At 43.0% G+C, this 26,409-nt stretch overlaps 1 protein-coding gene across 1 annotated transcript in view; it reads right to left on the bottom strand.

The window, feature by feature from the left end:
• Positions 1 to 4,696: 4,696 nt before the first annotated feature.
• The window catches only part of itga11a (integrin, alpha 11a), a 91,821-nt gene continuing 70,108 nt past the window's right edge, over positions 4,697 to 26,409 (bottom strand). The window contains exons 14-30 of the mRNA XM_056279307.1: positions 24,132 to 24,335; positions 22,969 to 23,099; positions 22,434 to 22,600; positions 19,589 to 19,728; positions 19,330 to 19,440; positions 19,055 to 19,140; positions 18,558 to 18,768; positions 18,036 to 18,134; positions 12,100 to 12,176; positions 10,411 to 10,494; positions 10,084 to 10,174; positions 9,869 to 9,982; positions 9,494 to 9,577; positions 9,295 to 9,405; positions 8,955 to 9,050; positions 7,661 to 7,774; positions 4,697 to 5,161 (exon numbers count right to left, since the gene is read on the bottom strand). Coding sequence (XP_056135282.1) covers positions 5,084 to 5,161; positions 7,661 to 7,774; positions 8,955 to 9,050; positions 9,295 to 9,405; positions 9,494 to 9,577; positions 9,869 to 9,982; positions 10,084 to 10,174; positions 10,411 to 10,494; positions 12,100 to 12,176; positions 18,036 to 18,134; positions 18,558 to 18,768; positions 19,055 to 19,140; positions 19,330 to 19,440; positions 19,589 to 19,728; positions 22,434 to 22,600; positions 22,969 to 23,099; positions 24,132 to 24,335 — 1,998 coding nt within the window. The 3' untranslated portion in view covers positions 4,697 to 5,083. The remainder of the gene's footprint in view (positions 5,162 to 7,660; positions 7,775 to 8,954; positions 9,051 to 9,294; positions 9,406 to 9,493; positions 9,578 to 9,868; positions 9,983 to 10,083; positions 10,175 to 10,410; positions 10,495 to 12,099; positions 12,177 to 18,035; positions 18,135 to 18,557; positions 18,769 to 19,054; positions 19,141 to 19,329; positions 19,441 to 19,588; positions 19,729 to 22,433; positions 22,601 to 22,968; positions 23,100 to 24,131; positions 24,336 to 26,409) is intronic.

Below are 26,409 nucleotides of genomic sequence, written 5' to 3' on the forward strand. Positions count from 1 at the left end.
TGCTTATAACCCCAGAAACAACCTTCTCCACCGTGCTGCCCCCCCCCCCCCAGTTGTTAGACTGTTGCCTCACAGCAAGAAGGTCCTGGTTTCGAACCCCATTTCATCCCAGGTCCTTTCTGTGTGGAGTTTGCATGTTCTCCCTGTGTCTGCGTGGGTTTCCTCCGGGTGCTCAGGTTTCCTCCCTTCATCAAAAAGACATGCATGTTAGGGTTAATACTCCTGTCTGTGCCCCTGAGCAAGGCAATGGAAAGAAGAACTGGAGTTGGTCCCCGGGTGCTGCACGGCGTCTGTCCACTGCTTCTAGCGACACAGCTAGGATGGGTCAAATGCAGAGGATGAATTTCCCCACAGGGATTAATAAAGTACATCTTATCTTATCTTATCTTATCTTATCTGAATAGCATTTAGTATTGAAGATGGACCTATATGTTCATGCCACCATGCAGAGATGATGATAATGGTGCATGGTCTGAGACAAGCATCCTTTAGTATAATGTTTGGAGTAATTTTTGAACCGATGTTTGCATACCATATCCCTGTAGTATCAGCAACCCTTTCATTACACGCCACCGACAACTTGAATGTCGAAATAATATTCAAATCCAAATGTGTGCTGGAAACCTTACATTCCTGAAAATTTAACATGCAAACAAATGTCCTTTATCGGTTCTCTCTATTGCATATTTAAGATAACAGATTATTCGTGAAAATCCAAAATAATAGCATTTTTTTGTACTTTCCGTTATTACTGACTTTCATCAGAACACACTGCATACAGTGACTCACGTCTTCACCATCGGTAAGGTATGTTGCGTTGAGTGTGGAGAGGGCGCAAAACGGTGACAGCAACCAACCTGATGGCAGACAGAGATCATGGAGATCCTTTTTCAACTGATTCTACAACAGAAAGCAAAATCCTTTCTGATCAGCCAAGGCTGCAGCAAGCCCCTCTTTTCTTAAAGCCAGTGCATGTGCCTGACTTGACAGTGTGCCGTAATGCCCCCCTCTTGTCACTTGAAACGTGTCATCGCCTCCGTATGTCCATAGACTGGCAGATAGGTTTAGATTAATTACTGTTGTGTGTCTTGTTAGATGGAAATGGCTACAGTGAGCAACAGATATCACAACCAAGTGATGTTCATGATAGTGTGATGAAAGTATTCTAACTGATCAGCATCTTGCTGTGTGCTTGTCGTTCACTCTGAGAGGCGATGCTGGAGGAGAGGACCTCACTCCGGCGCAGACACGAAGCACAGAAACACAAAGACAATCTTCTGCATTGCTGAACAACAATCACGGCGTGGGGGGGCAAGGACTCCTGCAAAGGCCACCAAATTCCCCCTGGGTGAACAGTGTAATGACCAAGGCTGTAAGAGGACTCTCTAGAGCTGCAGAAAGACACCCCAACATCATGCATAATTACCTGAAAAATAGTTTCGACTGAATACCATTCGTTTCACAAGGATTAGATTTTCTAAGATGCCCTGCGTTTTGGATTGTGGCGATATAGTAGCTGTGACTTCCATCCCATCAGTTATTCTCTTCACACACAGGGCATCAGTTAATAATATGTTGCGATTTTTACTGAACAATTTTGTCCAAAAGCAAAACATTTACTTCTTTGTCATGTACATTTGATCAAATGAATGTATAGAGGAGTATGATCCTGTAGTTGTTCAATCCATCACTGCCTACTTTAAGAAAAAGTCATTGCGTTCTTGTGAAGCAAGTATTGTCCCTTCCTGTTAAGCAAGACAAATATGACAACAACAACAAAAAAATCGTACGAGAAAATTAAGCCAGGGTAGCTGTCACATTGTCAGATATGGGCTAAATGGTTTTTAGCCGTCTCTACCATGCAGTGATATATCCTTAACCACAGAGGGGCACTCTTGGTCACAACTTCAGTGATGGTCTATGGAAAGGGATGTCCAGTAATTTGCCATAGAGGGCCATGTATTTTCAGCTTTTCTTTCCAACCCAACACTACGTCCGCTGATTTCACTGATCACTCCTCCAGTGTGTTAACTAGTGAAATCAGCTGGTGTGCTGTTGGGTTGGAATGTGAAAACTCGTATACATGTGGTCCTCCATGGTATATCATTGAAACCTACTGGGAAAGTGATTCTTCATCTTGTCCACAGGTACCGAAATTCCACTGGTTTTCGATTCTGCGTCTCATGGGAGCAACAGGTGAACTGGGTGGAGAACCACATGATAAGTCTATTTGGTCTATGTAGTCACTGGACGGCACGGTGGCCCAGTGGTTAGCACTGTTGGCTCACAGAAAGAAGGTCCTGGGTTCAAACCCCAGGCCATCCCAGGTCCTCTCTGTGGGGGGTTTGCATGTTCTCCCCGTGTCTGCGGTGGGTTTCCTCCGGGTGCTGCGGTTTGCTCCCACCATCAAAAAGACAAAAAGACATGCATGTTAGGGTTAATCTTCCTGTCTGTGCCCCTGAGCAAGGCAATGGTAAGAAGAACTGGAGTTGGTCCCCGGGCGCTGTCGCTGCCCACTGCTCCTACACAATAGGATGGCTTAAATACAGAGAACAAATTCATTGTAACCTGTGCAATGACAAAATAAATAAATAAAATAAAGTGACTTTCTGGTGTGATGTCCGTGATTATCATGGAAGTGACCCTGTGCTTCATGCTCCACGGCCATGCAATGTCACATTTTGTTCAATTAGCTAGCAAAGATTCCCATTGCCGCTGCTGATGACTTTAACTGTACTGGTCATACATAAGAGATTAGCTACATGATCGGCTACACTTACTCATGTGTGATACAAGCATGAACATTTTGAAAATAACAAGCCAGCACCCTGCTTTTCTTTCATTAGAAATTAATGAAGAACAGGCGACAGTTGCTTTCTGCTCTAAAAAAGCCCTTCCAAGCACTTAACACAGTTGGTCTTAATGAATACCACAGGGAATCACAAATCCTACATGTCCTGATGTACGGGATTGCCTACTGAAAAGTCTTGAGATTAGTGTAACTCCTGAGTACTGTGGCTAATTTCCTTTCATTCACACTTTTCATGATTGTACATTGTGTATGCACTGTGTATTTTCTGTCAAGATGTGGACATTTTAGCTGGAGTGAAAACTGTCAACTGAGCACCTTTTGTGTCAAATTCAGCAACAGAAATTAGTTTTAAAAACTTCTATGACCTACATATATTAGTCAATTGAACTGTTCATCATGAATCTTGAAGGACCAATGGGAGATGCCATACTCCAAGTGAAACTAAATGAATGTCACTTTATTCAACATTGTATTCTGACAATGAAATTTGTTCTCTGCATTTAACCCATCCTATTATATAAGAACAGTATATATGCTGAACATCTTTTTGATGGTGGGAGGAAACCGGAGCACCCGGAGGAAACCCACCGCAGACATGGGGAGAACATGCAAACTCCACACAGAAAGGACCTGGGATGGCCTGGGGTTCGAACCCAGGACCTTCTTGCTGTGAGGCAACAGCGCTAACCACTGGGCCACCATGCCAGCCTGTAAGTGGCACATTAACACAGGATACTACTGCACATTTAAAACTCTGCCACTTATACAGTACACTGTGTGATGTCACATTAAATGATCTGTCATTATGAACCAATGTAATTCATAATCTAAACTGTGGTAGGCAAAATAGTCAAGGAAAACAGTCCCCCAAGTCACATACACAAACAAAAGACCCAAAAAAGAGATGTTTTATTCTCCATTTTCAACTTTTCACACCTCATTCGAAAGGATACTGACATTCATGGTTAACACAAAGAGGGATTGCAGCAACAGAACTCAGATCATACAGTAAGCATTGTGCATTTTTGCTCTTGATTTTTATGGCTGTTGATGATAAACTGGTTACACTGTGTGAGCTATTTTTCTTCTTTTAAAAAAAATGTTTTTTTAAACATTTTTAACCAGCTACTCAAGCAGCTCATGAACAGTAGGTGGACTTTGTGGGCAAAATAAGAGTTTTTGTTTTTTTGCATACCCTTTTACAAAGGCTATTTGTTCTGATGCAAAGCATGTTCGAAGATGGCAACTGCTGTCTGACAACTGGTTTTTGTAGCTAATGCTTACTTGATTTCATTTATCTTGCTACTAACGATACAAAATAACTCATTAGCCTTTGTGGAAACCAATATCGTGTTTTATAAAGGTATGAAAAGGTACTTGGCTATTTACAAATTTCAAGTTAACATTTGACAACAAAAAAGTGCATTGAAATGAAAAAAATCATCCTGCATAATTAACAGGATTAAAATATTAAAGGACGAGAAACAAACTCTCAAGAGAGGATACATGTGTATGAGGGACATAATACTAATTCTCTGTACAAGCTCCTCTGATGCAGGGGCCACAGATGAGTCTTTGTACTTTAGGATATTCGAGTCCTCTTGACGCTCTGGTGATCAGTTTACCTTTGTTTCTTCATAAATTACTTCACAAGCCCAGTGGACCTGCTACAGACGCCATCTTCTTTGATGATCAAAATTCTTTAGCAACGTACAGTATGACGGCTTTTAATTTGTGGAAACGTTTGGGTGACACACCACCCTTGAGGTTTTTCATGTATTTGAAAATGAACCATAAGAGATAAATAAATACACATGAGGAATAGACATAAAACGTGTTTGGGTGAAGCTGTTTGCCTCAAGGGCAAAGTCAAGCCCCAAATCATTGAATAGATCAATCAAAGCTTGCTCTTTCACTCTTTCAGAAAGCCAGAGAGAGTACAACCGCTCCAGCCTTAAGCTGTAGAAAGAACATCTCCAAAGTTTGCAGAGGAATAACAACCAGGGCAATGGACCACATGGACAATGAGGGCCCTAGAGTTGTGACAGTGCAGGCGTTGCTGGGTTAAGTGTGACAGTGCTGACTCATTGGGGTCAGGGGTCGTGGCTTGGGACAGACCCAGTGCACTGAGCAAGTCATGCTTCAGCAGTCTGGCGTAGCTGTCTGTCGGCGGTGCCACTGTAGTGCTGGAGAACGGGAATGGAGGTGGGAAGGTCCCTGAGTGTCGGTTCCCCTGTGGAAAAGGTGTGTCGCGGGAACCCCTCGCCTGCGTTACCGCTCTTCAGCCACTTTCCCATTTACCTCCTGCTCATCCTCATCTCTCCTCTTCTGCCTCTGGAAGAAGCCCAGCTGGGTAAGACACAAATCAAACACCAGGACAAATTATATAGTTATGTTTTTAATATACATTTTTATCAAAAAAATACATATTGTAACAGTGTAACGACCACAGATGTGTAGACTCACTTGCCCCTGGCTAACGGGTTGGACCCTTTAGTTGACTGGTTAGTGCAGTTGCCCCGTGGTACAGGGAAGACCAGGTTCGATTCCCGGCTGCCCCCTGAATTCTCACACTTTTGCACTCCCGCAATTCAGGGGGCCAGCCGAGAATCGAATCTGGGTTCCCCGCATTACGGGCGACTGCGCTAACCAGTCAACTAAAAGGTTCGATCCATTAGCCAAGGACTAGTGAGTTTACACACCCATGCTCGTTACACTGTTACACTACCCCCCTCCTTTGGGAAGCGTGTCCCTGTGCTTCAGCATACCAGGTCCCTCACGCCTCTGAGCGCATATGCATCTCACCGCTGCCACCAATGTAGCGAGAATTCAGGGGGGAGCCGGGAATCGGACCTAGGTTCCCTGCACCACGGGTGACTGTGCTAACCAGTCAACTAAAGGGTTGTTAGCCAACAACCACAGATGTGTAGACCCGTTAGCCAAGGGCTAGTGAGTCTATACATCTGTGGTTGTTACACTGTTACAATATGAATGAACTCAATGTAAAGCAAAATGAACAGGTTCAGTACGCATTCCATTGTTTTCTTCCGTCATTCGTTAACAGAGAAGAACAAATTGAAAAACCTGAACAGCCCCCTTACAAAAGCACCTGTGAGGAATCTACAAACCTCACACCTTTAATGGTGCTCGGTACAATTCTCTACATGTTGGTATATGACAGGGGGAATTTTAGCCCTTATTTGAAGATGAGAGAACGAGCACAAGACAGCATTTATAGGTTGATCCTCTCAGAATGTAATTTTTTTCATTTGTAGTTTTTCCTAATTCAAGGAAAGACATCCTTAACTAGGATGTGGTAGATAGATGGAGGCTACTTCTTTGAGCCATTAGTGTGCTGAAGCCAGTTACATCGCTGTCCTTTCTATTGAGACTGGTTACATCTCCATGGAATCCCAAAATGGCAATTTAAGGACACGTCTTCAAAGTAATGTCAAGACATTTTGACAAAATGATGCAACATATATAGTGTTTATCTTGACAATGTTTATGCGTTTTTGGATTAACTGCTTGGCATCTTGTATCTGAGGAGCCTCTGGTAGCCAATGTTATCATCTAGTTTTGAAACTAGAAACTGAAAGTACATCATCCTAAATTAGTCATACCATCTTATTCAGCCCTTGTTTATGGAAGGGCCCAGATGTATGATGTAAGAAAGTAGGGGTCAGGCCAAACTCATCCCAACTCTTTCTGTGCGATATACTTTGGAACATTTAGAAGTACAGACCAAGTTTTTAAAGGCAAACTGTAGAAGTGATTTCATGGAGTTGTATCACTTTTCTCAGATCTGGGCAGATATTTTTTTCCAAGTCTTTTTTACAGTTGAGTATCATATTGTTGTTAACAGGATGGTGGTGTAACTCATGCTGGAGCCCCATGTTGCGATGGCAGTTTAGACATCAGTTTATTAACTGTAGATTTAAATAGCACATTTGTTCTAGTGATAGCATAGTGAACTGTGTACTCATAAAACTACATTTGAGTGACACAAAGCCAGTTTTCAGCCAACTCAAACATAAACATTCATGTTATTACTGTCATTTGTGTATCACTTGTCAGGGTATCTCGTTTCATAATGTTTGATGATTGTGCATGATTTAGTTCAGAGGGACCCCAGCTGGTATGCCAGCAGCCATGCAAACATGTACCCTGGCTCTGCTGAATGACAGAAGCTAAGCAGCTGTGGGCTTGACTAATACTTGGATGAGTGACCTCCCGGGAAAACTGAGTTGCTGCTGGAAGTGGTGTTGGTGGGCCAGTAGAGGGCAGTCTTCCCTTTGGTCCTAATTTACTACTACTACTACTACTTTCAGCTGCTCCCGTTAGGGGTCGCCACAGCGGATCATCCGTTTTCATTTCTTCCAGTCCTCTGCATCTGTTACTTCCCTCTGATCCTAATAAACAACAAAAATCCCAATGCCCCAGTGCAGTGACGGGGACACTGTGCTGTAGGACATGCGGTCCTTCAGTTGAGATGTTGCACCAAGGTCCTGACTCACTGTTGTAATTAAAGATCCCATGGCACTTATCGCAAAGAGTAGGGGTCCCACGGTGTTCTGGCAAAAATCCTCAACCTGGCTCTCTCCATCTGGCCACCTAACCATCCCCCTGTGTGAATCACTCAATGGTTCCTCCCTCTCCACATCAAGCTGATGTGTGGTGAGTGTTCTGGTGCAAAACGGCTGCCATGCATTACCCAGGTGGGTGCTACACATTGGTGGTGGTTGTGGTGAATCTCCCCCATTCACTGTGATACACTTTGGGTGTCTTGATAAAAGTGCTATATAAATTGAATCCATTTTTATTATCATTATGTCAAGTCATGCTTACCTTCCATAGAGCCAGACTGAGCAGGGCTAACAGCAAGAACCCTCCCAATGTGCTGCCTATGATAATCCAGATGGAAATCCTGTAATCTCCCTCCTTTCTGATTTCCAAGATTATCTGTGGGGGGGACAAAAACAATTAGGAATACAAGTCAAACACCAAACCTCTGATGGATCGATCAACAGTTAACATAGAGTGATAATTCAGAGTTCACTCGTTCATGTTCCACAAGAAATGTGAAGACATTTGAACAGAGATAAAAAAAAAACAATTTTATTCTTAGATGTGTATTTATGAAATAATTCTGTACACATTGCTAACATTTAGGATAGCACAGGGATGGTATGGCATTCACAAACAGGAAAAAGTTATGCAGGTACTAGTCAGATCATTTGCAAAATTCAGTCATTAGTGGAAGTCAGAGAGTTACAAATAACTGCCTCACTCAACGTAATTAGGAATAAATTGAGCTCAGTTTTTGCACAGCTGTTCATTCATGGAGTAGTTTAGTTAAAAAGAAGCAACAAACATTCAGTGCCTGAGCTAGCATTTAAAAAGTTAACTTGACATTTGTTCTGGTTAAAGCTTAAATTATATTTCCAGTAAGAAAAAAAAGAGCAATGGAATGAATAGATATAGATGAATAATGTCTGTTTGACTTTGTTTTGGATGGAGCTCCTATCAAAGCAGGATTGGATTGACGAGTTGTTTATGCAACAGCAAGGTGGCAAGTCTAAAACACACTACACCGGTATCATTTATGTTACCACAGAGAGAGTTCAGCCCAAAAAAATCATCCAGCATCCAAAAAGGGCTATCATATAATGAGACCCTACAGCACCTGAAGAAGATGGGTACGTTTTTACTACTGCACAACCCTCACAAAAACCAGTGAGTGTTATATGGTTGTAAACATTAGCCCATAGATGGCAGCATACATCCAAGTGTTGAGCCATACTTTTACATGATGTGCTGACGGTCCTTTCGGTCCCTGAGCACCACACAGCCGTGTGTGTTGGACAACCAACCATAGCAAAGCACTGCTACATTGCTTTATTTCTAAGATGCCATGCTCCACCATTCTGCATAACCATGCTATTGAGTGACATCAAACCAAACCAAAGCTTTGTTTTATTCTGTTGACCGGTTTACTGGAATGCAACATTGTGTATTCATGTACAGGTGAGAGAAGTAGAGGACTATTAAAAATGATCAGGTCCGAATGCTGGTCTCCAGATTTCACTAGGATAAAACATGAGACAAAAGCAGCTTATTACTTGGGTTGGTGTTGACTCACATGTCTGACGGGCTTGTCTTCACGTAAAATCATGGGGCTGGAGGAAGGGAGCTCCACTGATGCACTGGTCACTAGCTCCAGGATTTTGAACTTCAGCTAAATTAGAAATGAAATCATAGTGTCTCAAATCACTTTTCACTTACACATGACACAACTGAAAGGCTGAAAAGCTGCCTTGGCTACAACGTGGAGAGAGGAAAAAAAGACAGGCAAAGTAGGTGTGTGTGCATATGCAGATATGGGTTTTGTGATACGTTCATGATTGTGTCTCAATGTGACCTTACGTCTGTTTGATTTGTTGTGTGTGTTGCCAAAATCTGTTCATCTGTGCTATACTTACTGCATGTAAGGCATCTATCCGGAGCAACCCTGCAATTCTGACACCAACTTCTCTGTAGGGGGCCAAGTTGACAGCACATTGGATTGGAAGTGTCAGCGTGTTAGACTTGTTCTGTTCAGACAGCACACATATGCAGTAAGGTTTCTGTAGTACCCGACAGAAAACAAGGAATAAATTAGCAGATTTGTCTTTGGTTTACCAGGCGTGAGAAGCGAGAGAGGTCTTCAGGTGATGCACGGCTCTGTGCCACATGCTGAGGTGGTATGCAATGAGTACCGTCTGTCTGAGGTGGGCCACAAACATAAATATCTGTTAGTTCTTTGCTGTATTTGTTCTTTATTGTGGAGAAATGGGGAAATATTAGCCCTAAAACAGGATGAGCAAAGGAGCCTAATGCCAGTGTTACATCAGTTGCTCAGGTCAGTCAGGTACTTCCCAATAATTAATTGAATTGGGTGTGTTTGTGCTGAGCTGAAATACATTTTGCATAAAATCTCTCTAGATGAAAGACCAAAGTCAATGATAATGCTTTTAATAGTTTTTTTTTTAATCTCACTGCTGGCTCCACTCTCACCTGGTCAATATAGAATTCTGAAATCTGCAGGAGTTGGTTGCCATTTTTTGTCATTTCAGGGATTTCAATGTTCAGCTGGAGATCCTTCACTGGGAAGAAACCAAGGTTCTGGATCTGAGAGGCAAAAGAAAGGGAAATTGCGTATTATGCTTAAAAAAAAAATCATTTTCAGCATGGCAATTTATCAACACGGTGGCCATGGATTGGAATCTCACCTGGAAAGTGAAGTTGAATGGAGGGCCAATAACTCCAGGTACTTCGAGTGACAGGTCTGATTTGATGTCATACCGAGTCGGATTAGAATCCCTTTGAACGAATAAACAGAGAGGATGTAAATTATGTAGTATTGAAGTATAGGCTGTTAAACATAAGCCACAGAACTTCTATGATGCCTATTTCCAAATTGCTATACATTATGTATCGTTCTTTGGTTACCAACAGATTTAAAACCGCTTCCAGTCAATTATTATTCTTTCAGTTATTGAAAAACTAAAGTAAAGCAAAGTGCAAAGATCAAGAAAATGCAGTTAGAAGATAAAAACCTTGTGAAGAGCAGGTCGGCCTCATATTTTAGTGAGTAATAAATGTCGTTGAAATTATCCGCCAAGCTCATCTCCTCCCCATCACTGTTGAGCAGAGGACACAAAAAAAGTTGCAACGAGGACCCACAGCTATTCAAAGTATGTGAGCAATTAGAACATACACTCAGACAGATGAGCCAAATGACTTTTGGCTGACGAAAGGAACGATTCCTACTTACAGCTCAGTAGTTTTTCAATGATATGCTTGCCAATCCATTTGTTACAAAATACACTGATAAGCCAAAACATTATGACCACTCACAAGTCAACCGAATAATGTTGATCATGCCCAAACAAGGGCACATGTTGAGGTCTGGGTAAATTAGATGGTAAGCGAACAATCAGTTGTCGTTGTCAATGTGTTGGATGCAGGAGTAAAAAACCTGAGCGGCTTTGACAAGGGCCAACAACGGGGTATGAGCATCTCTGAATCGGCAAGGCTTGTGGGGTGCTCCTGGTCAGCAGTGGTGAGTACCTACCGACAGTGGTACTGAGGAGGGACTCAGTACCACAAACTGGTGACAGCATGTTGGGTGCCCAAGGCTCATCAATACACGAGGGCAACAAAGGCTATCCCATCTGGTCCGAACCAACAGAAGGTCTACTGTGGCACAAGTCACAGAAAACTTTAGTGGAGGTTACGGGAGGAATGTGTCACAACATACAGTACATAGCATCCTGCTGCGTATGGGGCTGTGTAGCTGCAGACCGGTCAAAGTGCCCATGATGATCCCTGTCCACCATCGAAAGCGTCTACAATGGGTACACAAGTGTCAGAACTGGACCTTGGAGCAGTGGAAGAAGGTTACCTGGTCTGATAAGTCCTGTTTTCTTTTCGATCACGTGGATGGCCGTGTATGTGTGCATCATTTACATGGGGAAGTGAAGGCACTAGGATGTACTGTGGTAAGACAACAAGCCGGTGGAGGGATGTGATGCTCTGGGCAAAGTTCTGCTGGGAAACCCTGGGTCCTGCCATTCATGTGGACATAAATTTGACACGTGCCACCTACTTAAACATCGTTACAGACCAGGCACACCCCTTCATGGCAGTGGTATTCCCTGATGGCATTGGCCTCTTTCAGTAGGATAATGCGCCCTGCTGCACTGCACACATTGTTTGGGAGTGGTTTGAGGAACATGAAGCGGTCAAGGTGTTGCCCTGGCCTCCATATTCTCCAGATCTCAATCCAATTGAGTATCTGTGGGATGTGCTGAACGGACAAGTTCGATCCACGGTGGCTCCACCTCACAACATACAGGCCTTGAAGGATCTGCTGCGAATGTTTTGGTGCCAGATACCACAGAACACCTTCAGGGGTCTTGTAGAGTCTATGCCTCGGCAGATTGGCACTGTTTTGGCGGCGGGTGGTCATAATGTTTTGGCTCATCTGTGTAAGTAGCTAGTTTGATGGATTTCTTTTCTGTGGTTGATATAAAATTAAGCGCAGTTACCACAATTTTGTGTGAACAGTTTTCATTATCATCAAAATGGATGTTAAGGGTGTTTAAGGACAGACCTTCTCTGACTAGACACTAAAATACAGACAATCACAATGCAACATGATACAATCCTAGAGCAAGATGTATTTGGATCTAAACCTACTCATATCTACAAATAAAGATTCAATAAGTTTAGACATTTCACACCTGCTGGCCTCCATGATGATCCTTACGTGCTTTAAGAACACAGAGTGGCTGAACTCAAACTCCACACGAAATGATACCTGCGCAAACAAGAACAGAAAAGGTACTGCAGAGGGTTATCTATTCATTCACTCATTCACTATATTTCATCATTTTTGAGCCAAATTACCAAAGCACAGAATGACTTCTGTCTAGAACTTCTGTTAAAAAAAGTTTTGCTTTTTGTGTCACTGCTTTATGGCTTCCTCACATGAAGCATGGTCATGTCATCGTTGCATAAGCAACAACATGTTGAGTCTAACCAGAAATATGTGCCATGCTAAAATACATGTCAAAGCCCCATCTTGATCTAAATGCTATGCACAATCTATTTTAGCATCCCAACAATAATAGACTAATGCTCGAGTCCTGCGATATGGATTAAGAAGTAAAGCCTGCAATAACCTGTCTTAAGTTCCTGGCCTTGACCCCAGGAAGCCTGCAGCACAGTTGGAGCTTTAAAAAAAAATGCTAGGGAATTTCCCTTAAGTGAGGGTGATGTGCTAAACAAGTGCATATGCAGTACACACGCACACGCACATTACTATTACAAGCCATGTGCATAGATTCGGTTTAATTATCACTTTCGAGTTTTGTTTTGTTTTTTTTTTCAAGTCACTCAGTGATTGTACTGTTGAATCCAGTAATTATGTCTCAGTTTCAGTCTATTGGGCAAGACAGCAAACTGACCAAAGTAAAAACTGTGGTGTTGAATATTACCAACAAGATGTTAATGATGATAGGAAGCACACCTCACAAACTGACACAAATTTATACAGCAACACTAGCAAGATTGAGAAAACGTGGGCTACCGCTATATATGCAGTGTGACTACAGAAATATAGATGCATGTGCAACAAATACCCAGGTGTGTAAAATAAAACCTGCAAACATCACAACCCAAGCGTGTGTGAATTATAAAACCAAGTCAAAGCGTAAACAGAATCACAACTAAGGAGAGAGAGGAAAACAAGAAGAGCTAGCTAAACCATTATCAGAGGAATAAAAAAAAAGGTTAAGGGGATGGAAGAATAGGAAATAAAAAACAGGCACAGAAACAAGCAGGAACACACGAATCCAACAAAGCTGGAGACAGGAACGGAGTCAGCGAGGAGAGGGGGGACAGAAATGACTGGGTCTCGAAGAGGGAACAAGTAAACAAATCAGAGCGAGGCATTGTTTACAGCGCTAGTCTGCCCTACAGTAGTCCCCTAATGACCAGCGGGGAATCTTTACCCATTCAGACTCACTTACTCCCGACAGGGCATAGACATTTCACAATCTGTTCATAAACAGTGACCTCCTTTTGTGTAATCATGTCCTTTGTTGGAACAAATAAATGGTATGTTTCGTCCTAAATGCATTAGGAAAAGGAATGCATGTCTTTTTTGACATAATCCACAAATTACGCAAATGTATGTGTGACTTTCGATGAGGGAGGTTTGATGAACACGCTCACAAACATGTTTGTTTTCCTGTACTTTTGAGGACCCTTGACCCTTAACCCTAACCGTGCACATCACAACGACATGCCTATCCTCAACCTTACCCCAACCTTAACCTAATCCTAATTCTAACCTTAACCCTGCACACCCAAACCCTAAAATAACCCCTTGAAGAAGTGAGGACCGATAAAAGTATCTTCACTTTGCGAAAAATGTCCACATTCCTATGGTTAAAAACTCAAATTGGTCCCCACAAATATAGCTGAACAAGAACATACACACACTTGTGTGCGCATATACACACATATGTGTGTGCAAGCACACACACAACACACACACACACACACACAAATGCACATACTACAAATGTACAGACACAAATACACTCCGGCAGTCTGGGTTTGGAAGACAATCACTGTTGGTGGCTTGAGCAGATTCTTGTGCCTGCATAGCTGAGCACTGAAACTCAGACTGCCCAGAGCTCCCCTTCTTCCTCCTCAGGGTCGATTAAGTTTTTCCCCTAAAGCCACAATAAATCTCGAACAGTGGCTAAACCAGCAAGGATAGGATGCATTGGCCTGTTCCTGTTCTCTTGGTTACCTTCCACTACACCAAATCAACAGTGCTAACAACCATATACACAACTCACACATGTGCCGAGTTTGCAGCTCTCACTATTAGTGCTGTCCAATATCATCGAAGTACTGTGACACTTGATGCACTGGTTTAACAAATAAACAGGAGAGGTGGAAAGAAGGGCAGCATTGGGATACTTCCATCAGCCCGCTCTGAAGTCACAACTTTCCACACAATAGTTTGAGCTGGTTTTGTAGTCACACTGTTGTGCGGGGAGACTTGTCTGACGCTGTGCCACATCTTAAAAGGCCCTGTACTAAAAGGGATCAGCCTTGTGGCTCTGGCTTCAACTGAGCCAGAATGTAGTCACACAGAGCATGAGTCATTTCGGGAGTTTTTACAGAGTTATTCGAATCCACTTGGTTTCTCTGATGGGACATTCAAGAGCAATTAAGTTATCTTTGTTGTCGTCAAGGAGATGATGGCTATTTGTGTTAATGGTGTGGTTAGGTTATGAGGCCAGCGGGATATGTTAGGGAGAGATGGAACTGGGTAATTTTTGGAGTGTCCGTGTGTTTGTTGGGGCTGTGTGTATATTTACATGAACATATTCAGTCATCTACATTGCCTTTTCTGTGACCTTTCTTCTTCTTCTTTTCTTTTTTTTTTTTGGATTTCCCCCCGTTTTTCTCCCCAGCTGTACCTGGTCAATTACCCCACTCTTCGGGGCCGTCCCAGACACTGCTTCACCCCCTCTGCCAATCCAGGGAGGGCCGCAGACTACCACATGCTTCCTCCAATACATGTGGAGTCAGCAGCCGCTTCTTTTCACCTGACAGTCAGGAGTTTCGCCAGGGCGACGTAGCGAGTGGGAGGATCACGCTATCCCCTCAGTTCCCCCTTCCTCCGAACAGGTGCCCCCGACTGACCAGAGGAGGCGCTAGTGTAGTGACCAGCACACATACCCACATCCGGCTTCCCACCCGCAGACACGGCCAACTGTGTCTGTAGGGAGACCAGACCAAGCCAGAGGTAGCACGGGGATTCGAACCGGAGATCCCAGTGTTGGTAGGCAATGGAATAGACCACTAGGCTACCGGACGCCCTTCTGTAACCTTTCTTAGCAGTCTTCCTTGTAGTACAGTTATTAAGATGGCAGTTTTCACATCTCTTTGGTCAGGGATGCGTATAAATCCAATTACTTCCTGCTACCTGAGCTTTTAATTGTTCAACTGTAAGGGCTGGACTATGTTCTGTCAATGCCATTTCTATCCTCATTCACATCAGAGATCATTTTCTACAAAGAAAAAAAGCAACTTGCAATGCATGGTTGTAAAACAAAAAATGGGAGGACTCATAAATATTATTGACATTACAAGCCTGTGGAAAAGGCAGATAAGTAAGGGAAATGAAAAAAACTTGAGTGTGGGAATTAGTAACAGATGATGCCAATCTAATATTCCATATCTAGGTTTCACCCAATCAGATCAGGTCTTCACTCTCAATACAGAATGTGGGTTTTATTCAGCCACCCTCATGCGGACTGATAAACAGTGAGAGGTTTTGCATTATTGCTTTGTATTTAATATGGCATATAGAGTACAGTACACATGGGGTTGCTCCTAGTGGATTTACAGTCCTCCTTATTGAAGTGTGGCCAAAATGGACAGTAAAGGAACTAATTGTGTGCAATCGTGTTTTCATTTTGAAACGCGTACAGCAATTTGGCTTTCTGCTCATCATTTAGGGCTTAATGCTAAAATCTAGCATTAACTTTGAAATTCCTGGCTTTTAAGGAGCATTTAAGAGATTTAAGGCAACAGTGGGTCAGGGGGAAATCACAAAAAGAATCAGGTTTCCTCATAATACACTGTGAGCCATGTGCAGAGCTGCACATAGTGTTGTGTCCCACAGTCATGCTTTGAAGCATCTACTTTATGACAACTGCTGGTCTTGCTTTATTATTTTGTCGATGTGATAAGCCTGTCAGAGCTCTTAAAAGCTCTTAAACCTTTAAAGAACAGAAAAATAGGCTAATTTAAGGAAGGACCAATACATTATGAAAGAGGTTGGATTAAGCACTATTTATACTTGGATAGCTGGTAGCTTCATTGATTCATTAGTACGTAGGCCTTAATTTGGCAGATTATTAACATGGTTCACAACATGATTCAGTGCATTCTCTTCATAACCATAAACTTTAAAAAAATATATAATTTATTATTAATCCCTGTGGGGGAATTCTGCTCTGCATTTAACCCATCCTAGCTGTGTAGGTAGGAGCAATGGGCAGCCACCGTGCAGCACCCGGGGACCAACTCCAGTTCTTCTTTCCATTGCCTCGGTCAGGGGTACAGACAGGAGTATTAACCCTAATATGCATGTCTTTTTGATGGTGGGGGAAACCGGAGCACCCAGAGAAAACCCACTGCAGACACGGGGAGAACATGCAAATGCCACACAGAGGACGACCTGAGATGACCCCCAAGGTTGCCCATCCCCGGGGTTCGAACCCAGGACCCTCTTGCTGTGAGGCGACAGCGCTAACCACTGGGCCACCACATAGCCATAAACGTTGACCTCAAATTAAGAGTGGGGGGAGCTTACAAAACCAGAACTCATTGGAGCCTCCATGGTGGCCTTATGGTTCATTCTGAAATTAACCATCATTGTATGTCATGCTCTACTGAAACACGTTTTGGTCTAGTTTAATTCACCTCAATATTTGTTAACCCATGAGTGACGACCCAAATGTGGGTTGTGAGATCATTCTGACAGGGCTGTGGTATATACACAGCTAGCACTGGAGTGCCCACACACCACTGTGATAACCAATATCACCATAGGTGTGGGTAAGTTAGACAAAAACAGCAATCTTCAGGATTGTAGCTTTAAGCTGTTGAAACCTGAGGTAACCTTTACTGAAATGCTTTTTTTTTAGGTTTGCAGAGTCAAAAAACTGTTATGATAATATAGGCTAAAACTTCCAGGAATTTAGTGTTTCATTTCAGGTGTTATAACCCAGCAGTCATTGGGCGACAGGCGGGGAGACCCCTGGACAGGCCACCAGTCAATCACAGGGCCCACACACACACACACACACACACACACACACACACACACACATACACACACACGCATTCACACCTAGGGACAATTTAGTATGGACGATTCACCTGATCTACATGTCTTTGGACTGTGGGAGGAAACTGGAGCACCCGGAGGAAACCCACCGCAGACACAGGGAGAACATGCAAACCACACAGAGGACGGCCCGGGACAATCCCCAAGGTTGGACCACCCTGGGGCTCGAACCCAGGATATTCTTGTTGTGAGGCGACCGCACTAACCACTGTGCCCCCGTACCGCCCTGTTATATTAATATGTCATATTAAAACTAAATTAGACATGACATGCTTTCTTATATCCATCCATCCATTGTCTTCTTCTTCTTCTTTTGGCTTGCTCCCTGTTTTTCAGGGGTCGCCACAGCGGATAGTTTCCATCGGTACCCTGTGAGGGCACAGCACCAATGGCGGTCACTGTCAATCTGGGCCTCGACCAATCTGGTATGGTCTTGTCAATCCACATACTGATTTGGCAAAATTCTACATTGGATGCCCTTCCTGACACAACCACTAAACCTATAGATGGGAGCACAGGTAAAGCACTGCATGCCATCCCAGTATTCATGGACTTGCACCCATGGCCATCTATTGTCTATATCCGCTTAATCAATCCAGTCACTGGGCGTCCATCCCAGCTGACGTCATCTTATGTTATGATACAAAATGTTTTTGAAAATGCTACTCCCATTAGTTGTGAAGAGATGTATTCACAGCGAGATGTATATAGGGTGTTGCTGCTGTGCTGTCTCACCTGAGTTTTGGCCCTCATAAACGGTGCACTGACATTGCAGAGCCTCTCATTCCTCAGCCTGTCTTCACTGTAGCACTCTATCTTAATGTCTGACTTGTCCTAGGAGGAGAATGAGAACGATTACACACTTACTGAGAGCTAAATATGTACATTTCATCACATTTTATCTTTCGGTTTAATTAACAACTTTCAAAATATTTGGGTGTTACATAGAGCACTATTTGTGGAAATACATAGATATCACAAACCACATCAATTATACCATGTAAAATATAAGGTAGGACAGGCGAAAAAAAAAATGCCCCAATTCTCCCTTCCACAGTGCAACAGTGTAAGATAAGTAATCAAAATGTAGATGCATCATTTAAAGTATAGTTTAACTATTTACAACTTTATTAATATCCTTAAATAAAAAATACAGTGGGTGAGCATTTTTACCAAAGGGACATTCTCACCTCTTCTACCCTACCAAACGAAGCTGTACAGAAAATTTTACACTGGAGGACATAATGCTGGCCATACCTTGACTATGAGGCTAGAAAAGCGTAGATTGGGTGTGTAGGTGATATTGAGACGAGCACCATAGGCGTTCTCTCCTTTGTTCTCCAGTCGGACATCTACTACCATTCTTCTCCTGTTCCCCTCTATTATCCGCTCAGATCCCTCTATCCCTCCATCTGTGGGGTGCCGGCAGAATGCAGTACGGGAGTGGATAACCTGCGCACAGAACTGACTGGGAAGTAAAGAGGGAGGAAAATTAAGAAAATAAAAGTGAGAGAAGAATTTTTGCCACAGTTGTTTTTTGTTAGCACGTGTTTGTGTTTGCATGTTTTTGCATGTATTTGTGTGTGGTGTGTGCGTGTGTGTGTATGCATATGTTTATGTCTGCGTATGTGCGTGTGTGTGCATGCATATGTCCATGTGCGTGTGTGTGTGCATGTGAGTATGTGTGCGTTTGCGCACTTGCATGCAAGGCCCGCATTCACATCAATTGCATGCGTTGATGAATGTGTACCTACTTTCGAGTCATCAAGTCGGTCATACTCTGCAGTGCTAGGTCTGGTATACAGCGGTCGTCCTCATCACAGCCATTCCAAAAGGGGAGCTAGGAAAAGACATAGAAAGATGTCATGACTTGAGATCCACAATGCAAGATCACTGTGGCTAGCTAGTGAAGTAAGAACAGTTTTGTGGCAGCAATTACATAGCTGTATTTTTCCCCAAAATGAATTTACGACTTGAAGAAATGTGGTAATAATTTGAAAACAAAGTGTAAAGTTGTCAATGCTCTCACCTCAGTTCTTACAACAGTGGGCCAGCTTTCATCAAGAACGGGCCCACTGTCAGAATCCTGCAGCCCCACTTGTACAGCAAACACTATAGGCCTTGCATAGTCCGGGGTTTCCTTTAATACAGCAAGACATTCAAGGGTCACTAACAACCACATGATTAAAAAAAACTTGTGTATAAGTTACAGAATCATTTTAGATTAGTTTTGATGGTATTTAATTTTCCGATGACATTTACAGCCCTCTACAGTAACGTGGCCTAACCATCACATGGAAGTAGATGTGCTCGCAGGTCTCTTCTCCAGGTAGCAGGGTCAGGTTCTGAGGCTGCTGCTTGTCAAGGCTGTCCATTACGGCCCGTGGGTTGAAGCGTCGCTCAGCAATGGAGACATTGTATTTAATCACTGGTGAACAACAGGAAGAGACAGAATAAGAATTTCTCATCTGGAATGGGGTTATGTTATCAGGATTAAAGTGTTTCTAAGATTGAATGACTTTACAAAGGCAAAAATGGGAAAGTAATTTCCAGCCTGATGAAGAAGCGTGCCTTAATTATGTCATTATCATTGCTGGACAACACAATGATAGCTAGCAATATGTTAAATGTGTAACAAGCAATTACAAGAATCCAAACCTCTTTGGAAATGATGGATTTCCAAGCTACGCTATTTTTGAGGCTTATCATTTAATGGCGTGCAGATTTGTAGCATGGGAATAGTTTATCAAGGCTGAGCTGATGCTTGCAATCTTTTTCACATGTTGACTAGTGAGGAAGAGAGCTTCTGTTTTCAGTGCTTCATTCAAATATTGCACATGCTCTTAGTTATGGAGGTAAATTTATGATTAGGAAGGAAAACCAGATAGTGGATGAAATATGCAATGCTTCTCCCCTCTTATCGCCACATTAAAATATTAAAATCGCCTGATGCTTGGATGAAAGCTACACAGTATGATAAAAGTCTTGAGTTTGACTCTACAGTTTGAGTAACAAACGCTCTGTACAGTAACACTTATTGTTAATCTAAGTGGTGATAAAATAATGAAAATGGCCACCAAGGACCTCAAAAAATGTTAACTTTTTTATATACCTGAAAGTTTCTAATCTTGTCTTTTTTGTTGAGGGAAAAAATAATTCAAGTTGCTAAATCTGGGCATGAATTACACCAAATTTACTGAAGCAGTAAAAAGGAGTTTCTTTTTATACAACTGGGCAGCGCGAGCTCACAAACACCAGCACATCTGTCATGCATTACCAGCCAGACACGACAATGAGAGGAAAATTAAATAAATGGGTTATACTGTATACAACCCAGCAAGACAAGATAACTCCCTTTGTTCTTCCTCAGCTCTGTTTTGGCACGTCAAATAGATTTGATAAAGATGTTGGGGGGTCAAGGGGTTAACTAAGAACACGCTCACCTACGACCCTTCTTCCTCAAGTCCCATACACAGTGAAACTCAACCCTATGGTTCCATCTCTCAAAACAAATTGTGACCAGAGAAACATTGTGCTTGCATGTAGGTGGCCCATCATTGCCGGCACAAGTCCTTCAGCAGGTCACCAAATCTCCCTCCAGGGATACCATGAGCATGAGGAAGAGCCATGGATTGCCAGATTGATCTCTCATGTGGTTGGTCTCCTGATCAGTGGTCAGATTTTATGTGCACACCAGTGTTACTAACAAAGGAGCAACATTTTACACTACTCACTATGTGGCTCAGATATTAGTGTGAATTTGAGTTAGCCTGCCATATCTGCATTATGTTTGGCAGCTGGACGGCAGTCTTAAGGCCAAAATCTCTCCTGAGTTTGTGAAGAATTGATTTCCTTTGGCGCAACACTGGGTGGAACGAGCCATCATCCTTTTCTCTGGAAAGACTCATGTGGATCAGTTTGACTGAGCCAGGAGCCAGCAGCCAGGACATGATGTGTGAATATCTCAGCCATTGTTTGAAGACAGCTGTGGTTCCCCCTATCATGTCTGCAGGTCCTAAATATATGAAATCACAAGCCCAAGTCCAAGGTTTGGCAATATTAAGGGATATGATGTTTGACTGCTGTGAAGTTTAGCGTGACAGCAGTTTCAGCACTACTATTTTTTGTTAAGTAAATGTGACTGTGCACCATGAGAATTTCTTGATGCATGCTCAATAATCCAGGTAAGGAAATCCCAGAAAGTCTCCACTAAATGTTGTGTCCAGATGAACTGTTTCAACTGATTCAACTTTCTGGTACTATGAGAAAATGAAACGCATTTTTTTGTTGTTGTTGTGTGTGTGCTTATAATATGTGGACCCTTGCCAATTAACTACTGCTACTACTTTTGGCTGCTCCTGTTAGGGGTCACCACAGCGGATCATCCATTTCCATCTCTTCCTGTCCTCTGCATCTTACTCTGTCATGCCAACCACCTGCATGTCCTCCCTCACCACATCCACAAACCCCCTCTTTGGCCTCCCTCTTTTCCTCTTGCCTGGCAGCTTCATCTTCAGCATCCTTTTCCCAATATATCCAGCATCTCCCCTCCACACATGTCCAAACCATCTCAATCTTGCCTCTCTTGCTTTGTCTCCAAACTGTCCAACCTGAGCTGTCCTTCTAATATACTCATTCCTAATCCTGTCCTTCTTCATCAGTGCCAACGAAAATCTTAATAGCTTCAACTCTGCCACCTCCAGTTCCGCCTCCTGTCTTTTCATCAGTGCCACCATCTCCAAACATATAACATAGCTGGTCTCACTACCATCTTGCAAACCTTCCCTTTCAATCCTGCTGGTACTCTTCTGTCGCAAATCCCTTGTCAATTAACATAACATTACATTTGAAAGCTCAGGTTAAATGGCTATTAACATACAGCTACATGCAACTCTTCCCTAAATACTCAATTGTATCACACGGGCAGGTATTTAAAAGCTGTTGGAACCAACTTTACAGGCACACAGGCATCCATGCTGAATTCCCCTCTCTTATAGATTATACTGAAATATTTTTTCCCAGTCTTGGGTTAGTACCAAAATTCAGCTAATACAGATAAATACCTGGAAAGAGCAGACAGCTTTAGACAACTGTAACACTTCTGTAGTAAAAAAGTGTCTTTTTCTGGCTTACCAACTTCCTGAGTAGGAGGAATGGCTGTCTTGAAAGTGACATTGAGGCAGACTATAGCCGACATACAGGTCACGTCTTTGCCTCCTCTTTGACAGTCCTTCACAAAGATGTTAACCTTGCTGGGCTCAAACCTGATATTGGCGTTTATCCTGACAACACTGCGTGACCTGTAAAAAAATAAAACTGTTAAAGACCATGTCCACTGACTTTATTTTGTTTTCTGTTTCTGAACATGTCATTTTGTGTCATTTAAATTTTTACTGACATACATTTAATATTTTAAAGAGCCCCCCCTCTCCCCCACACATACACTCACACACACCTTTTACATGGATAAATTCAGCAAAAAACACATCCAACGGTGGATCGCATTCATTTTTTCCCCAATGTGACTAAGACTTCCACATATGGTTGGATTTAAGGGTTTTGAAGGTTTTTTTTTTCTCCCAAAGATGGAGTCAAATGCTAAGCTCAAATCGTCCCAACTCTCAATTGATATATCTTTTACACTGTGCGTGTGTGAGACGATACGAACCAAAGGAGAACAGCAGCACCTAGGGAACCAACTGCCAAGTCCACTAAACCATCCTCATTCATGTCCATCCTCCCATGGATGCTACGGCCAAAGTACTGCAGACCAGGGGCCAAGTCTACTGCTGCTATCCTCTGAGAGAGAGACATAAAGAGGAACAAAAAGAATTTGATGGAGGAGGATCAAAATGAAGACTGTCAGTTTATGATGTCTTCAAAAGATTCATCACCTAAAGCTGTTCTTGGTAGAGCTAAAAATATAGAGGAAATAGTTCATCTTGACACAAAGGTACAGCATTTTGCTAAACTGCCAATTCGGTCAGATTGCCACAGCTGTAATCCAAAATGTAGTTGTCTGACAAAGTACCATAAAAAAGTTTGTTTCCAATGGTTTTCATTCATACTGTCCCTTTTGATGCATACTGAGCAAATTATAATCCACAGTAAATGCTCATTATGTAGATGTAGTTCAATTAGGACAACTCATGTATTTGAAATATATATTTAGCTATGTCAAAATGGCAATATGACTTGATCTGCTGTACACAGATTGAATCTAGAGTTGCACTAAAACTATCAATGACACAGAGGACAATACCTCTTACAGTACATAAAGCAGATCCAAACAGGTGGTAGTTGGGGTGGAGGTGGGTGTGCGGCAATGAAGCAAACATAGCAGCAGCAGCATAGGCCAATGTAAGAAGCATAACTGGTTTCCTCCAGTTAAATAGCCCGCCCTTTCACATGGGTAATTGTGATTGGTGTATAGTTGATTTGTAATTTAATAAGGGGCTGAGGCCAACTAGATCAGTCAGCAAGAATTTTCTGAATGAACTTGCTCCATCCATAATGTCCAAGTTGGGGATGCCTTACTGACTGTAGAGGTGAATCAGTAAGTGAGTGCACCATTGAACTCATTATCAAATAGTGCATTTACCATATAAGCAAGTAACATACTTAAAAGTAAGTAAACCCTACACAAATTTAGTGAGATTGCTAACATCTACAGGTAAAAAAAAAAAAACCCCTAAAGGTTAAAAAGATGCCAGGCTGGTCTTGGTACTCTGTGATGTTAGCATAGCAGAATACACAGTTGCAGCGAGATTGGGGAAATCACAGATTTCAGCTTTAATGGTATGCAGTTCTTTTGGCATTGGGCAGCATTACCTGTTTATACTTGCGGAGTATTCTGTTGGACTGGCTGAAGAAGACGTAAATGGCTCCTTTGTGATCATCTTCCAATGGAGCTCCCACCACCAAGTCATTGAAGCCATCCCCATTGAGGTCAGGGACAGGAGCGAGTGAGGAACCAAACCGCGCATTCTGTCCGCCATTATGGATTTCCAATGCCCCCTCAAGGATGAAGCGATTCTGTGGAGGGAGAAAAACTTTTTGTTTCAATTCAAATTGACCCATAATGCTTAGCTCATGGTATTATATGGCGAAAGGACATTGTTTAAATGGGAGTTTCACCGCTAAAACTCTGCGTGTCCAGTAAGGGCTGGTGGTCTAGCTAGTCTTTTAAAATTGTAACTGCTTCAGTGCATTTAATTTTGTCAGATAGACTGACATTCTCCAGTATGCATTGTGTGAGAGTTTCTCAGTGGTGGAAATTGGAAAATGAACACTTCAAGGAGTCCGGGTAGCGTAGCAGTCTATTCTGTTGCCTACCAACACGGGGATCGCCGGTTTGAAATCCCGTGTTACCTCCAGTTTGGACGGGCATCCCTACAGACAGAATTGGCCGTGTCTGCGGGTGGGAAGCCGGATGTAGGCATGTGTCCTGGTCACTGCACTAGCGCCTCTTCTGGTCGGTCAGGGCGCCTGTTCAGGTGGGAGTGGGGACAGGGGGGAATAGCATGATTCTCCCATGTACTATGTCCCCCTGGCGAAACTCCTTACCGTCAGGTGAAAAGAAGCAGCTGGCGACTTCACATGTATTGGAGGAGGCATGTGGTAGTCTGCAGCCCTCCCCGTATCAGCAGAGGGGGTGGAGCTGAGATTGGGAGGGCTCGGAAGAGTGGGGTAAGAAAGGGGGGGGGGCAAAAGAAAATGAACACTTCAGCTACTCTGCCTTAGAGTTCTTCCAACACCCACTGATACCAATGGATGGTGGAAGTAAGCCAGTTTGCTCTAGCAGGCTATGGCAATACAGACAACATTGACAAGTATTGTGTACGTTTTAGAGATGCAATCCCAATGAATCCATCCATCCATTATCTGAACCGCTTATCCTGCTCTCAGGGCCACGGGGATGCTGGAGCCTATCCCAGTAGTCATTGGGCGGCAGGCAGGGAGACACCCTGGACAGGCTGCCAGGCCATCACAGGGCCAACACACACACACACACACACATTCATACCTAGGGGCAATTTAGTATGACCGATTCACCTGACCTACATGTCGTTAGACTGTGGGAGGAAACCGGAGTTCCCGGAGGAAACTCACGCAGACACGGGGAGAACATGCAAACTCCACACAGAGGATGACCTGGGATGACCCCAAAGGTTGGACTACCCCGGGGCTCAAACCCAGAACCTTCTTGCTGTGAGGCGACCGTGCTAACCACTGCGCCACCGTGACGCCCCCATCCCAATGACTAATATATGGAAATGTTTTGTTTCTTTTGAGTGGAATGCTGACGATGGAGTGTGGAACAAAGATCGTTACACCATACCCTGTCTACTGGTAAGCGCTCATTACAGGCTCGTGAAGATCTTAGATGCTAGTTTCTGGTTCAGGGAGATAGCAGACCTCTTAAAAGGATGCCTGTTCATAAATTTTCATTATTTTAATGAATGTTTGTATCTACATGTCCCCTGTGTTCTCCCTTTGAATGCACACATGCAGGCTTAGCCTCATTAAAAAGTCACGATCAAACAGAGCTAGTGTTGCACACAACATAGACACACTGCAAGACTCACAACAGCATTCAGCACAAAGAGTACACGCACAGGCAGACACAATGATGTTTTCATTATGTACACACTCAGCACACAACTACTATGCATAAACAAAAACAAGATGTGCAGCCCAGATAGGCCTACCCTTTTGCAAACAAAAGCATATGCCAAAGGGATTTTGTAAAATAACTCATATGGACAAGGAAATGGACTGTTGGTCCAAGAATCTCCTGTGTCCTGTTCCGTGGGCAGATCTGTGCCCTCTGGCATGCCTCTGTCCTTCAGCCAAGGCACTGACCAGATCCCCAAATGACCTGCTATCCATCTATTTAGACAACCCGTAATGTCACACATCAGATTTGTTATCTTAAACCTCCTTCCCTCCATCTGACTACGTTGTTTGTTATTCCAATTACAGTAACTCAAATCCAGTTTACAAGTCAACAAAACATGGATTTTTTTTTTACATGAAAAGGAGCAAAGACCAAGGAGCAACAAACAAGGCTTTTTGAAATTTTGTAATGAAACCAAAGCTAAGGCCT

Source organism: Lampris incognitus, chromosome 4, assembly GCF_029633865.1.
Source record: "Lampris incognitus isolate fLamInc1 chromosome 4, fLamInc1.hap2, whole genome shotgun sequence".
Lineage (NCBI taxonomy): Eukaryota > Metazoa > Chordata > Actinopteri > Lampriformes > Lampridae > Lampris > Lampris incognitus.